A 16,265-nucleotide genomic window follows, 5' to 3' on the forward strand; every position below is an offset into this window, starting at 1 on the left:
TCTAAAGTTATTTATTCCTGGTCCCAGGGCACATCTTTCAACTTAAGGTCCTTTTTAATTTAACTTTTCATTTTAATGTAATTCAGACTTACAGAACAGTTGTAAGAAAGCTTAAGGAATACCAACCACATTATGGGAGGCAAGAGATATAATACTGTGGGTAGGGCATTTGCCTTGAATGTGGCCAGCCCAGGTTCATTCCTTGGCCCCACATATGGTCTCCTGAACTCTTCTGGGAGTGATTCCTGAACACAGACAGGAATAAGCTCTGTGTACTCCCAGGTGTGACATCATTCCTCTTTCAAAAAAGGGACCTTCCATATACCTTTTGTCCAGATCCACTGTTCTTTTACATTTTTCTCACTGTCATGTCTCTATATTTTAAAAGTAAATTCTTAATGTAATCATGAGTAATTAACTGCCCACTTTCATTCATCAAAAACCACAGACACCGGGCCGGAGAGATAGCATGGAGGTAAGGCGTTTGCCTTTCATGCAGAAGGTCATCAGTTCGAATCCCGGCGTCCCATATGGTCCCCTGTGCCTGCCAGGAGCAATTTCTGAGCCTGGAGCCAGGAATAACCCCTGAGCACTGCCAGGTGTGACCCAAAAAAAAAACCAAAAAAAAAGAAAAAAAAAAAACCCACAGACACCAATCAGACCTGCTCAACTTCGGGACTAATCAGTCACCCTGATAGGCAATAAATAAATTCAGAGTGCAACTCAATTTAGGTCTTTAAAATGTAAAACAATAATGACCCTTCCCTGCGATCCTGTTCCCCTTTGAGGCCCTTAAGGACTGAGTAGAGAAAGAAAGGCTGAGTTGATGCACAGAATCTCATTGCTTGCTTAGAGGCTCTAGGTTGTTCTGTTCCCATGACTGGGTTTGAGACTAGAGGCACCATTGCAGACTGCATTCTGCCTCCCTCTCCCCCTCTCACATATCTCCTGCCTCCCTCATAGTTTAGGCCTCCATGGGGCATCAGGCTAATAATACCATGGTTAGAAATGTTTCTAGAACAGGAGAGCATGAGAATTCATAAAACTGCAGTGTAGAATCCATACCTTCTGTGAATAAAATAGGATTTTGAACCAAATAGGTTTTCACAGCAAGGCATCTTAAACCTGTAATAGAAAAGACCAAAGACTAAACCGTTCCACATCAAATATTTGCAGAAGCATCCAACACATTCTTAAAAAAGAAAAAGTTTCTAGGGGCTACTGCCATAGTACAACAGGTAAGATGCTTGCCTTCATACAACCAAACCTGAGTTTCTCTCCCCTGCATCCCATATAGTTCCTTCAGCACAGCTGGGAGTAATTCCTGAGTACAGAGCCAGGACTAGTTCCTGAGCATCATTGATTGTGGCCCAAAAACCAATAAATAAATGAAGTTTCTAACTAGAAATCGGAAGTCAAAAGTCAGACACAATGAAAATATCTCATAAATATTGTGAAAGGGGACCAATAAAATACAATCCTTATTTCTGATTATGATCTTGGGAGAGAGGAAAAAACTCTTGGAATGTGTTTTTGAAATGGAGCAAATATCTTCCTTGAGGCTCCTTCATTTCAGTGCCTTTCTGCACAAACATATCTTGTTGATGGGCAGCTGTGAGAGTACTTATTCATCAGCTTGTTCTCACTGCCCCCACCCGCTTTCAGCAGCTTTTGTTGTGCTTCCACTTGGGTAAAACCCTTTTGTGCTGTTGTTTCAGTCTGGAGGACACAGAGAGGCCTTGGCCCTCTTGCCTGGTCCCTAGGCAACTGCACAGGTAAGAAATGGGGATGGGCCCACACCGCCCTTCTTTGTTCTGTCCTCCAAATATCGTATATATCTGTTCAGCCCGTCACAACAGAGTTGCGTGGTGCAGTACTGTGCCTGCCAAGAGCAGGTGGGCAGAAAAATGGGTGATAAACTCAGAGGAGCCAGTCACATTCCCTGTTTGAAAGCCTTAGCTGGGTTTGGTCTCTAGGTAACTAGACTCACCCTAATGAAAATTCTGCCTCTTAGCAACACTGTTGCCCTGAGAAGGGCAGATGTGAAGTCTTCCAGCTTAGGGACAGTTCAGTTTCTTTTTTTTTTTTTTTTTTTGTGGTTTTTGGGTCACACCCGGCAGTGCTCAGAGATTATTCCTGGCTCCAGGCTCAGAAATTGTTCCTGGCAGGCACGGGGGACCATATGGGACGCCGGGATTCGAACCGATGACCTCCTGCATGAAAGGCAAATGCCTTACCTCCATGCTATCTCTCCGGCCCCAGGGACAGTTCAGTTTGCAGTCAGGAAAGCAAGGGCTGATCTGGAAGCCATTCAGGGCGTCTGCTGAATTCTTGTTCTCCATTGGGATAGTGCTCGGACCGCTCAATATTGTGTGGAGGAATTTTGAGTTTCTCCAACACAGACAGAGCTGAATCCCGATGAGCCAACTGAGGGCTTCTCATGGGAGAATTACCCGGGAGATTTTTGTTTGTTTTGGGGCACACCCAGCAGTGTTCAGGTCTTACTCTTGGCTCTACTCTCAGAAATCACTCCTCGAAAGGCTCAGGGAGGGGGGCTTATGGGGTACCAGGGATGCTGAAATTCACTATGTCATAGAAAAAGTTGATTATGCAAATAGAGGCTGTGTTTTTGGAATGGATTTCCGGTTTGGATTGCTTTATTCTCTTTCATTTTGGTTGGGTTCCTAGTTACCCTTCCAGCGACTCTAGGCTGATTCATATTTGCATTGACCAAACAGGAATAATTCATCTTTTAAGAGCTTTTATCAGGCCCAGGTCTTGGCTTCCAAACAGTTCTCCCTACAGGTGCCTTCCAGACTGCCAGGTGAGAGCAGTAGCGAAGTGCTGGAGCCCAAGGCACCATGTAGGGCAGTTCTGTTACTTGTTGATCCTACTGTGCTAGTGAATAAGCTTTGGGTTGGAACGAGGCCTCCCAAGGCTAACAAAGTTTAGATAGACACTGCCTAAAAAAAAAAAAGCCACAGGTTTTTGCTGTGAATGTCTGTCTGTGTATTACACACATACAGATTCTTTGTATACTCTCTTCTTTATTCAAATTTTAAAAAATTATAAATCAGTCAATATAAGAAGATGATAAATAAGAAAAAAGTCAAGCATTTCTTTCTTGACTCCCTTCCAATTTGTGAAGATAACCAGTATTGAGGATGAAGATATAATGTCCCATGACTTTCTCTATCGATGCTCAGAGTTGTTAAATTGTTTTCACTATTAAAAATGCCAGTCAGGGCCGGGTAGGTGGCGCTGGAGGTAAGGTGTCTGCCTTGCAAGCGCTAGCCAAGGAAGGACCGCGGTTCGATCCCCCGGCGTCCCATATGGTCCCCCCAAGCCAGGGGCGATTTCTGAGCACATAGCCAGGAGTAACCCCTGAGCATCAAACGGGTGTGGCCCAAAAACCAAAAAAAAAAAAAAAAAAAAAATGCCAGTCAGGGGGCCGGAGCAATAGCACAGTGGTAAGGTGTTTGGCTTGCACGTGGCTGACCCAGGACAGATCTGGGTTGGATCCTCAGTGTCCCATACGCCCCCCCCCCCCCAAGCCAGGAGAAATTTTTGAGCGCATAGCCAGGAGTAACCCTTGAGTGTCACCGGGTGTGGCCCCCTCCCAAAAAAAATATCAGTCAGATAGAACAGTAGAAGCTAATAGAATTGATCCCTATATGCCCACAATTCATTCCAAGCATAAACATTTTATGACACTCATCTCTTTTTCTCATATTTTCAGTATTTTATTTTCCAAAAATGGCATTCTATGACACATTATTAGACTACCTGGTCTTCATTTATTCTTTAAAATGATTCCTAATCAGCACATTTGCTTCCTCTTCTTAATGACATACTCCTTTTTTAATGACATAATGACTTACTATATTCTTAAGTTTTCTCTTGTTTGCATGAACCAACCTTTGCTCAAACATTCCTCTATTTTTTGACAATTAGACTTCTTTTTTCCTAAATCTGAATAACTGAAATAAATGTCCTTGTACACAGTATTTATGTATTGGTATACTTATTCCTGTGTAATAATAGATTGCCCAAAATTGTGGTGGTAGAATCTTGGCTATTTTTTAAGTTTTATCAACTATATTGATTTTAACAACTATATTGTTAGAGTATATTCTCAAAATATTTTAGGTGAGGGGTCGGAGAGATAGCAAGGAGGTAGGGTGCTTGCCCTGCATGCAGAAGGATGGTGGTTTGAATCACGGCATCTCATATGGTCCCCCGAACCTGCCAGGAATGATTTCTGAGTGTAATAGCCAGGAGTGACCCCTGAGCGCTGCTGGGTGTGATCCCCCCCCAAAAAACAATAACAAAAACATTTAGGTGAACAACCTCTCCCAGTAATATATAGATATACCCATTTCCAGTGGTGATTTAGCAAATTACAGTTTTGCAGTCATTATTTGGTACAACACAGAGTCTTCTGAAGGTCTCTTATTACTCTTTGTATCTCATTAGTTTGCACAGAGGAAAACAGGTGCTGGCCGCGTGGTTCATATCTGCAATCTCCCTGAAGGAAGTTGCACTGAGAACGACGTCATCAACCTGGGGTTGCCCTTTGGGAAGGTCACTAATTACATCCTTATGAAATCTACCAACCAGGTAGGTCTGTACCCACTGCCTTTCCTTCCCTCCCCTTCCCTTCCCTCTTCCTCCTTCCTCCCCTCCCTTCCTTTCCCTTCCCCTCCTTTCCCTTCCCTTCCCATATCTTTCTTCCTCTTCCTCTTCCCATTCCTTTCTTTCACTTCTCTTCCCTTTCCTTCCCTCTCCTCTTCCCTTTTCTTTTCTTCCTGTCACCTCCCTTCTCTTTCCTTTTCTTCTCTTCCTATATTTTTCTTTCCTTTTATACCTTCCTTTCCCTTCCCTTTTCCACTAACCTCCTTTTCCTCCCTTTCTTTTTTCTTCCCCATTCATTCCCATCTCATCCCTTTCCCTTCCCTCTGCTACCTTCCTTTCTCTGTGCTTTTGGATTGAGACAGAGCTTTATTAGCAACACTACTACAGTTTGGCAAATGATGGATATACATGTCCTACAGAACCATCTTCAGTCTGGCATTTTGACAGAAGTAATACCAATAGATCACACATAGGTGGAGGGAAACCATAAAATTCTTCTTCTTCTTCTTCTTCTTCTTCTTCTTCTTCTTCTTCTTCTTCTTCTTCTTCTTCTTCTTCTTCTTCTTCTTCTTCTTCTTCTTCTTCTTCTTCTTCCTTCTTCTTCCTTCTTCTTCTTCTTCTTCTTCTTTCTTCTTCTTCTTCTTCTTCTTCTTCTTCTTCTTCTTCTTCTTCTTCTTCTTCTTCTTCTTCCTTCTTCTTCTTCTTCTTCTTCTTCTTCTTCTTCTTTCTTCTTCTTCTTTTAATAAAGAGGGTGCTCTTAATCTAAAGAGGTCCTATACAGCTCTCTTGTTGATATAGATCAGAGGTTTCCTAGTGGTAGAATTTTCACCGTGTTTCACTCTCCTTTTGGTCATGTACTGTCTGTCCTTTATAAATTGCATAGAGTTGAGATGCTTTGATATGAGGTTCTCATTGGCATAGAAACGCTAACCAGCCTTCAGAATACAATCCCATAGACTCAAGTCTTTCACTATGTTATCAGTCTGAAAAAGTACTTCATTCTTAACTCTAGAAGGAATCATATCCTATCTGGTGATTCATTTCACACCATATATGAAGGTTCTGTATCATATCTATGACCTGAATTTGAAGCCAACCAAGAATTTCCTGGGAACAAATATTTTTACTGATCCTTGAGTTTCATAACAGGAGGAAAGAGGGGAATTGATCAATCTAAGTTGCTAAGTATAAAGTAGGTGGGAAACTGACTGTGATCTTGGAAGTTAATAGATTTGCTTTATTTCTAAAGTCAAAGGGAACTTTTTAGGGATCAGAAGTAATAGCACAGCATAGGGCATTTGCTTTGCACGTGCAGACCCAAGGCAGACCTGGGTTTGATCCTCGGCATATGGTCCCTGTGCCTGCCAGGAGCGATTTCTGACCACAGAGCCAGGAGTAACCCCTGAACGCCTCTGGGTGTAGCCCTAAAACAAAAACAAGACAAAACAAAACAAAAAGGAACTTTTTAAAGTAAATGGTCAAAAAGCATACGATCGTTAAGTCCTTAAAAATTATATATATTTTTTAATTGACTTCAAGGGAACATTATGTGGGGAAAGCAGGTCCCTGAGTAATATCACTTTTATCACCATCAGGAAAATAATCTTTTTCTGCTACATCAGCCATGCTTATGACTTACTCCCCATTCTGTACTCAGGAGATCACTCCTGGTGGTGCTCAAGAGACCAGATAGGGTGTCAGGGATTACATGCAAAGCAAATGCCCAATTCATTTCTCCCTAAAAAAACTTTTCCTTATCAATATAAATCAAAGTTGAAAACAATGTTATTCACAGTTCTGCTACATTTCCTCTCTTTTTTATAGTACTCTCATAAATCAGAGAAACAAGAATATGAAATTCTCTTTAAAAATTTTTGAAGGGTGCTCCAGATGTCCAGAGGACACCCCTGAAAGTGCAGGCCTGGTGGTTTCAGCAGAGGTGAAAGGCCTCCAGAGTTACACCTGGTGATGCTCTGGGGACTATGAAATATTTCCAGAGCATTGCTCCAGCCCTGTGAGCTGTCTCCCTGGACTTAGAACCCTTCTCTTCATTAAGGCCTCTGGCTTAATTTAGGGACTTCAGACCACTCACCTAGTGTCCTTGTAACTCATTCCTGGAGTTTTATTTTAGACCAATGTTTGAAATTTAGCTTTCAACTTTCTGCAGTGAGAAGGAGTGAGTTAGTATAATTCTGATTTGGCAGGTGACAGCTAGAAGGTGCCAGTATGTTGACCTCAAGAAAGAGGCACTTAGAAAGTTGTGGGATATATTTTGAAACAAAAACCCATAGAATCTTGGCTTACTAGTTGTTCAGATCTTGGCTTTAGGCTGTGATAGTATGAAGGAAAGCATCTCTGAAAGGTAAAATGAAATATGGGTACAGGAGAGCTGTTGGGCCTACTAGCCCACATGTTCAGAGTAGTCACCCACAGAGGAGCCTCCTTCCTCACAGACTGCTTGGGTTTCACAGAGGGAAGAAGCCAGTATTACAATAATGATGAGTGTAGCATCTAGTATGGCTGTGAATCTTCTATAGTCTATATAAAACCCTCCAGACACTGATGTAACAGAGAAGCCCACTTCTTTCCAAGTGTTTTAAAAGTTGAAGAGAAACTGGTGAAACATAACCATGCTAATTAATCATGGAAATTACTGTTTTTTTTTTCTCTTTAACTCACAAAGACACAGACTTCCTTCAAGTAAAGGGAGCCTCTGAATTTTCTAGGATATGTTTTTCTTTGCAAAGAAAGCAAGAGTTTGGATAACTAGGACTTATGTCTGTCTGTAGCTGTCACTATCAAAGATCAAGTTTTGCAGGGAAGGCTCAAGGTCATCTGTGTGGTGCCTATTCCTTCCTCCTCCCCTCACCACTGCTCACAGAGAATTGTAGAGTGGGCGCTCTTGTCCCAGAGGTTCCTATAGATGATGTAGCCCAGGAAAGACTTCTGTTGCTGAGAATCATGTTTGGTAACCATGGGACCAGGAGAGGAGTCATCTCATAATGAGCTCTTTTGGTGAGGTTAATAAATAGGTCTCTTTGAACAGATGGGATCAAAAAGAGGTCTACCCTTACCGATTTCTCCTTTCTTTTATTGAGGTATAAAATGCATACTCTGACGTGCACTAATCTTTACAATGCCATTAATTTCTTTACATGTGTACACCCAAGTAATAACCACCCAGGTCAAGATATTTAATATTTCCAGAATACAGAGCTTTCTTCATGCTCTTTCAGTTAATCCCTGATTCCCAGCCAGAGAGGGAAGCTTTTTAGTGTTGCTTTTCAGTGGTGGAAATTCCCGGTTTCTGCCCTCAATAAAATCTTCTCGACTTGTACAGGTTTCAGTAACTTTTTTTTGACTTGGTAGAATTTTACCAAGTTTCATATATGACACATGCTTAAGTGGCACTACTAAGGAAAAGTTTAATTTAAACAATACTCCGGTGCCTGAGGGACAGAACAGTGGGTAGGGCACTTGTCTTGCACACCTATGATCTGAGTTCAATCTCTAGCATACCATATAGTCTCACAAGTCTGCCAAAAGTGATTCTTGAGTGTAGAGCCTTGAGAACCACCAGGTATGGCCCCAAAGCAAATCAAAAGCAAACGATATGGCATTTTTAGATGACAAAACAAGAAGTGATTTAAATATCCAGATATTTAGACAAACATTTAGCATACTGACAAAGGAAAAGTGATAAGAAACTCAGATGCGTTATTTTTAGTCCTCTGTTTTATCCAGGGGCATTAATTGTGAGTTTAAAGTTTTATTATGAAAGATATTGCTTTTTCAGATTTTATTTACTTATTTAGGCATTGTGATTTACCAAGTTGATGATAATAGTTTTAGGCATTCATTATTCCCACTCCAGACCTACCAACCAGGGCTTAAAAAGAAGCTCTAACCTGTTCATTCATTTCGTGTACTTGTGAACTTCATACCTTGTACTGAGTTTTCTTTCAGACGATTCAGTCTAAGCCCAATCTATAGCCTTATTTTCTTTTCTAGGCCTTTTTAGAGATGGCTTACACAGAAGCTGCCCAGGCCATGGTCCAGTACTACCAAGAAAAATCCGCTGTAATCAATGGTGAAAAGTTGCTCATCCGGATGTCCAAAAGATACAAGGAATTGCAGCTAAAGGTAAAACAGTCTGTTTCACTCAGTCATTCAATAAGAATCAGCTTGTTGGACATTTGCCTAAGAGTTGGTAGGGAGAAAAGAGCAAGTAAAGTTCTCACTGGTACCCACTCTCTTTGAGGATTTTTAGACTGGCAAGCAATTATAATGTGGCAGGAAAAGTACTCATTGAATTAAGTCTAGAATGCAAAGGAATGCTGAGAGAGACAATACCTGGGCAAGATTTAATAGAAGTCTTGAAGTCTGAGAAAGAAAGGGAAGGTGGTTGCTTTTCAGTGGTGAAAATTCCAGTCTTGTGCCCTCAATAAAAATCTCCTTTTCGACTTGTACAGGTTTCAGTAACTTTTTCTTCTTCTCTTATCCACCTTGGTCTCTATTCTTTCCACCATCTTTTATATTAATGTTGCAAGACCCTGAGAATTTTTTCTAAATTGACTATAATGGTCATTGTCAGAACCTAAGGGTGAATTCATGTAATTCCAAACAGAGATTTTGTTTTTGTTTTAGCCTAGTCTGTATTGTCCTTTGCTTCTCTTGTTTCTTCTGTGCGTTTTTTTTTCTTGTGGGTGTTTTAAATGTGAAGTATACAGAAAAATAATTATTTGTATACACTTTTTAAAATTTTTTTTCTTTATTTAAACATCTTGATTACAAATATTATTGTGTTAGGTTTCAGTCATGTGAAGAACACCCCGCTTCACCAGTGCAACATTCCCACCACCAATGACCCAAATATCCCTCCATCCCACCCCCACTCCCACCTGTACTCTAGACAGGCTTTCCAGTTCCCTCATTCATTCACATGATTATGGTAGTTCTCAGTGTAGTTATTTCTATAACTGCACTCACCACTCTTTGTGGTGAGCTTCATGAAGTGAGCTGGAAGTTCCAGCCCTCCTCTCATTGTCTCTGAGGATTGTTGCAAAGATGACTTTTATTTTTCTTAAAACCCATAGATGAGTGAGACTATTCTGCATCTCTCTTCCTCTGACTTATTTCACTCAGCATAGTAGACTCCATATACATCCATGTATAGGAAAATTTTCATGGCTTCACCTCTTCTGACAGCTGCATAACATTCCATTGTGTATATGTACCACAGTTTCTTTAGCCATTCATCTGTTAAAGGGCATCTTGGTTGTTTCCAGAGCCTAGCTATTGTGAACAATGCTGTAATAAATATGTGTGAGGAAGGGGTTTTTCTATTGTATTCTTGTGTTCCTACGGTATATCCCTAGGAGTGGAATAGCTGGGTTGAATGGGAGCTCAATTTCCAGTTTTTGGAGGAATCTCCATATCGCTTTTCATAGAGGTTGGACTAGATGGCATTCCCACCAGCACTGAAAAAGAGTTCCTTTCTCTCCACTTCCCCGCGAGTACTGATTGTTCTCATTCTTTGTGATGTGTGCCAATCTCTGTGGTGTGAGATGGTATCTCATCATTGTTTTGATTTGCATCTCCCTGATGATCAGTGATGAGGAGCATTTTTATGTGCCTTTTGGCCATTTGTATTTCTTTTTTATCAAAGTGTCTGTTCATTTCTTCTCCCCATTTTTTGATGAGATTAGATGTTTTTTTTTTCTTGTAAAGTTCTGTCAGTGCCCTGTATATTTTGGAGATTAGCCCTTTATCTGATGGGTATTGGGTGAATAGTTTCTCTTACACAGTGGGTGGCTCTTGTATCTTGGGCACTATTTCTTTTGAGGTGCAGAAGCTTCTCAGCTTAGTGTATTCCCATCTGTTGATCTCTGCTTCCACTTGTTTGGAAAGTGCAGTTTCCTCCTTGAAGATGCCTTTAGTCTCAATGTCATGGAGTATTTTACCTACGTGTTGTTCTATATACCTTATGGTATCAGGTCTGATATCAAGGTCTTTAATCCATTTGGATTTTACCTTCGTACATGATGTTAACTGGGGATCTATGTTTGCTTAGTTACAAGTGGCTACCCAGTTCTGCCAGCACCACTTGTTGAAGAGGTTTTCCCTGCTCCACTTAGGATTTCTTGCTCCTTTGTCAAAGATTAGGTGATTGTATGTCTGGAGAACATTGTCTTGGAACTCAAGCCTATTCCACTAATTTGAGGGTCTGTCTTTATTCCAATACCATGCTGTTTTGATAACTATCACTTTGTAGTACAATTTAAAGTTGGGGAAAGTAATGCCTCCCATTTTCCTTTTTTCTAGGAGTGCTTTAGCTATTTGAGGGTGTTTATTGTTCCAGATGAACTTCATAAGTGTTTGATTCACTTCTTTGAAGAATGTCATGGGTATCTTTAGAGGTATTACATTAAATCTGTACAGTGCTTTCGGGAGTATTGCCATTTCAATTATGTTAATCCTGCCAATCCATGAGCAGAGTATGTGTTTCCATTTCCTTGTGTCCTCTCTTATTTCTTGGAGTAGGGCTTTATAGTTTTCTTTGTATAGGTCCCTCATGTTTTTGGTCAAGTTGACTCTAAGATATTTGAGTTTGTGTGGTACTAATGTGAATGGGATTGCCTTCTTGACGTCCATCTCTTCCCTATCATTATTGGTGTATAAAAAGGCCATTGATTTCTGTGTGTTAATTTTGTAGCCTGCCACCTTGCTATATGAGTCTATTGTTTATAGAAGCTATTTGGTAGAGTCTTTAGGGTTTTCTAAGTAGATTATCATGTCATCTGCAAACAGTGGGAGCTTGACTTCTTCCTTTCCTACCTGGATTCCTTTGATATCTTTTTCTTGCCTGATTGCTATAGCAAGCACTTCCAGTACTATGTTGAAGAGGAGTGGTGAGAGAGCACAGCCTTATCGTGTACCAGAATTTAGAGGAAAGGCTTTTAGTTTTTCTCCATTGAGGATAATATTTGCCATTGGCTTGTGGTAGATGGCTTTAACTAGATTGAGAAAGGTTCCTTTCATTCCCATCTTGCTGAGAGTTTTTTTTTTCTCAAGAATGGGTGTTGGACCATATCAAATGCTTTCTCTGCGTCTATTGATATGATCATGTGATTTTTATTTTTCTTGTTGTTGATATTGTGTATGATGTTGATAGATTTACGGATGTTAAACCATCCTTGCATTCCTGGGATGAAACCTACTTGGTCATAGTGTATGATCTTCTTGATGATGGATTGAATCCTATTTGCCAGGATTTTGTTAAAGATCTTTGCATCTGATTTATCAGGGATATTGGTCTGTAATTTTCTTTTCTGGCAGTATCTCTGTCTGGTTTTGGTATCAAGGCAATGTTGGCTTCATAAAAGCTGTTTGGGAGTGTTCCCGTTTTTCCAATTTCATGGAAGAGCCTTGCTAGGATTGGTAGTAGCTCCTCTTGAAAGGTTTGAAAGAATTCATTAGTAAATCCACCTGGGCCTGGGCTTTTCTTTTTGGGCAGATGTTTGATTAAAGTTTCAATTTCCTCAGTAGTGATGGGGGTATTTAGATATGCTACATCCTCCTTACTTAACTGTGGAAGGTTATAAGTGTCCAAGAATTTATCCATTTCATTTGGTTCTCATGTTTAGTAGCATAAAGTTTCTCAAAGATTACCCTTTGGATCTCTGCAATATCTGTTGTGATCTCCCCCTTTTCATTTCTAATATGGGTTATCAGGTTTCTCTCTCTCTCTCTCTCTCTCTCTCTCTCTCTCTCTCTCTCTGTTTCTTTGTGAGTTTTGCCCTGGTCTATCAATCTTGTTTATTTTTTCAAAGAACCAACTTTTGCTTTCGTTGATCTTTCAGATTGTTTTTTGGGTTTCCACTTCGTTGATTTCTGTTCTCAGCTTTGTTATTTACTTCTGTCTCCCTATTTTTGGGTCCTTTTGTTGAGCACTTTCTAATTCTATGAGCTGCGTCATTAAGCTATTCACATAGGCACCTTCTTCCTTCCTGATGTGTGCTTGCAAAACTATAAATTTTCCTCTCAGGACCACTTTTGCTGTGTCCCATAGATTCTGGCAGTTTGTGTCTTCATTATCATTTGTTTCCAGGAAAGTTTTGATTTCCTCTTTGATTTCATCTCGGACCCACTGGTTGTTCAGTAGCAGGCTGTTTAATTTCCAATTGTTAAAGTTTTTCTTCTATGTGACTTTGTAGTTCACATCTAATTTCAGAGCCTTGTGGTCAGCAAGGATAGCCTGCAATTTTTCTATCCTCTTGATTTTATGAAGGTATGTTTTATGTGTCAGCATGTAGTCTATCCTGGAGAATGACCTGTGTACATTGGAGAAGAATGTGTATCCAGGTTTTTTGGGGTGGAGTGTCCTATATAGATCTACTAGTCCTCTTTCTTCCATTACTCTTTTCAGGCCTAGTATGTTTTTGTTGGGTTTCAGTCTGGTTGACCAATCAAGTGTTGACAGGGCCGTGTTGAGGTCTCCCACAATTATTGTGTTATTATTGATTTCTTCTTTCAAATGTCAGTAATTGTATTAGATAATTTGCTGGTCTCTCATTGGGTGCATATATGTTTAATAGTCTGATTTCTTCCTGTTGCACATATCCCTTGATTAGTACATAATGTCCATCCTTGTCCCTTACCACTTTTATGAGTATAATTTGGTGTCATCAGATATTAATATGGCCACCCCAGCTTTTTTAAGGGTGTTGTTTGCTTGGATGATTTTCCTCCAGCCTTTGATTTTGAGTCTATGTTTGTTCTGACTATTCAGATGTGTTTCTTGTAGGCAGCAGAAGGTTGGATTCATCTTTTTGACCCATTTTGCCACTCTGTGTCTTTTTGTTGGTGAATTTAGTTCATTGACATTGAGGGAGATGATTGTCATAGGATTTAATGTCATCTTTGTAAATAAGTTTGCTGTGTTTGTTGGTCTCTCTTGTCTTAAAGTAGACCTGTCAGTTTTTCCTTTAAGGCTGGTTTTTCATCTGTGAAGTTTCTGAGCTGTTGTTTATCCATGAGGCTATGTATTCTTCCTTCAAACCTGAACGTGAGTCGGGTGCAGTATTCTCGGTGAGGCACCAATTTCATTCAGTCTTTTCAGGCATGCAGAATTTGATTGCATGTAGTCTTTAACTCTGGGAGTATCTCTTTGATGATGTCTTTGACAGTTGATTCTTCCTGGAGATCTCCTACCTGGGCCTCTGGGACTCCAATGATTCTTATCTTGTTTCTGTTGAGTTTATCAAAGACTTCTATTTTCATCTGTTCACATTCCTTGCATACTTTTTCCATTGCCTGATTGTTTGTCTGAAGGTTCTTTTCCAATTTCTTCTGCTGTGTTGAGTTTTTCTGCATCTCATCTTCCAGCACGCTGATTCTGTCCTCAGCTGCTGTTACCCTGTTGGCGAGGCCATCCACTGAGGTTTTCAGTTGAGCTACCATGTTTTTCAGATCTGTTATTTCAGTTTGGAGTTTTCTGATTTCTGTCTTTATGTTCTGTTCAGATCAATCTATGCTTTCTTTGAGTTTTACAAACATCTTTCTTATTTTGATTCTAAACTCCTTATTTGAGAGGTTAATCAGATGGTTGGAATTTTTTAGGTCATCCGCGCTATCGTCTTCATTCTCTGTGCATGGTGTTTGCCTGCGAGGTTTTCCTATTGTCACTCTTGTAGTGTGATTTTTTTCTGCGTGTTTTGGTGGGGTTCATTAGTTAGAAAGAGTGAGCGGCCGCGAAGTGAAGCAGAGTGGCCGTGCTTTTCTGGAGCCTCTGGGAGAGTTATTTTTCTGGGCCCTTTTCAGCCCACTCCTAAGAGGTTCAGGAGACAGGACAGTGGAAAAACACGCAAGGCAACACTTACAGTTTCTCACAGTCAGGAAACACTGGGCGGGCATATATATTCCCAGCCTGATGTCACAAACAGGGGACTTTTCTTTCTGCAGAATACTGCGGTAGCCGATTTTCATGGTCAGACACAGTTCCTTGGCATTCAAGCCCTTGGATGAGCCTCTGGGAGAGCTATTTTTCTGGGCCCTTTTTGGCCCACTCCCAAGAGGTTCAGGAGACAGGACAGTGGAAAAACACGCACAGGCAACACTTACAGTTTCTCACAGTTGGGAACCACTGGGCGAGCGTCTATTTGTATACACTTTAAAAAGAAATAATGGATGACACTCCATAATTTCCTTAAACATTTACCATCAAAATTGAGAAATAGTTCAGATATTCTTCAACCTCCTCATCTTCACTCTTCTTATGTTGTGGGTTCTTATTTTCTTGTTTTTCCTTACTATAGTTTGGTTCTGCATAATTGTGAATTCATGTGAATGGACTCCTGATGGCTGTACTGTGTCCTGTTACTGGTTGCTTTTAATATTATGCCATCCATGTGGATGGAGTGGTTGTATTGTTATATAAGTTCTGCTAACTCCAAGTTTATTTATGTCTTCTTCTGTTGATGGGCATTTGGATCATTTCCAGTTTTATGGTATTAGGAAAATGCCTCTGAAATGTTCTCAAATGTATTTCCTAGTACCCATGCTCATGAGAACATAGCAAAGGGCACATACTCAAATCAGAATAAGTTGCTAAATTTCCAAGCAGGCTGATCCTCAGTTGCTTTTTTGCAGCAGCAGTAGCAGCAGGCTGGACCACAGCCAGCAGTGACTGCTCCTGGCTCCATGTTGAGGAGTAATCCCTGGCAGTGCTCCAGAGGCTATATGTGGTTCTGGGGGATTCAACTGAGGCCAGCCACATACAAGACAAGAGCCCAATTCTCTGAACTCACAGTCCATTTCATTTTACTTATGTTGGCAAGAGCTTTTCAAGATTAGTTGTTCCAAATCTTTATTCTAATTATGTGTTTTTTAAGGAAACATACCGTATTTTCCGGCGTATAAGACGACTGGGCGTAGAAGACAACCCCCTAATTTTGCAGTTAAAACATAGGTTTAGGCTTATATTCGCTGAATCAGACAGAACGTTCCTGTGCTGCAACTGTATGTACCACAGTGAGCCAATCACAACAAGCAAAGATTTAAAGGTTATACTGTAATAGACTTCCTCTCTGACTCTGGCCAATCTGAGCAGGCTTTTTACAGTGTAGATTCGGGTCCAAAACATTGTCTAATTTGCATGCATAAAAAGCCTTCTTGGACTGGCTGAGTTAGAGAGGCGGTCCAAGCAGCCTTGCAGTGATTGGTCCCTTATCTTAGGCACCTACCTTTTCTGGCAATTTCCTGGTGGCATCAATTAATCTCCCCCACTACATGAACCAAACAACACCCTATCCTCGGACCCTAGCACTGAACCACCAACAGGGTTAGCTGGGTTTTGCCAGAAGTGGCTCCCAGATCTCCTGAGTACTGTTTGGGAGCCCCAAGAAAGAGATTTGGAAACTCTGCGGCCTGAATTTTTTTTGTTTCGTTTAGAGGCATATTGAAACATTTTTTGGGATATACTCAGCGTATAAGACGACCCCCGATTTTCAGTTGACTTTTTTTTGTTTCAAAGGTCGTCTTATATGCTGGAAAATACAGTAGTTTTTCAGAAAAGACATTTTTCAGAAAAGACAAGAGAAAATATAATAATTTATTGTGTTTTTATTTTT

The 16,265-nt window shown here is 40.5% G+C and overlaps 1 protein-coding gene across 1 annotated transcript in view; it reads left to right on the forward strand.

The window, feature by feature from the left end:
• The window catches only part of RBM20 (RNA binding motif protein 20), a 56,905-nt gene that overhangs the window by 12,792 nt on the left and 27,848 nt on the right, over nucleotides 1-16,265 (forward strand). The window contains exons 5-6 of the mRNA XM_049790430.1: nucleotides 4,477-4,620; nucleotides 8,647-8,778. Of these exons, the coding sequence (XP_049646387.1) occupies nucleotides 4,477-4,620; nucleotides 8,647-8,778 (276 nt within the window). The remainder of the gene's footprint in view (nucleotides 1-4,476; nucleotides 4,621-8,646; nucleotides 8,779-16,265) is intronic.

This window comes from Suncus etruscus, chromosome 17 (genome assembly GCF_024139225.1).
Source record: "Suncus etruscus isolate mSunEtr1 chromosome 17, mSunEtr1.pri.cur, whole genome shotgun sequence".
NCBI lineage: Eukaryota > Metazoa > Chordata > Mammalia > Eulipotyphla > Soricidae > Suncus > Suncus etruscus.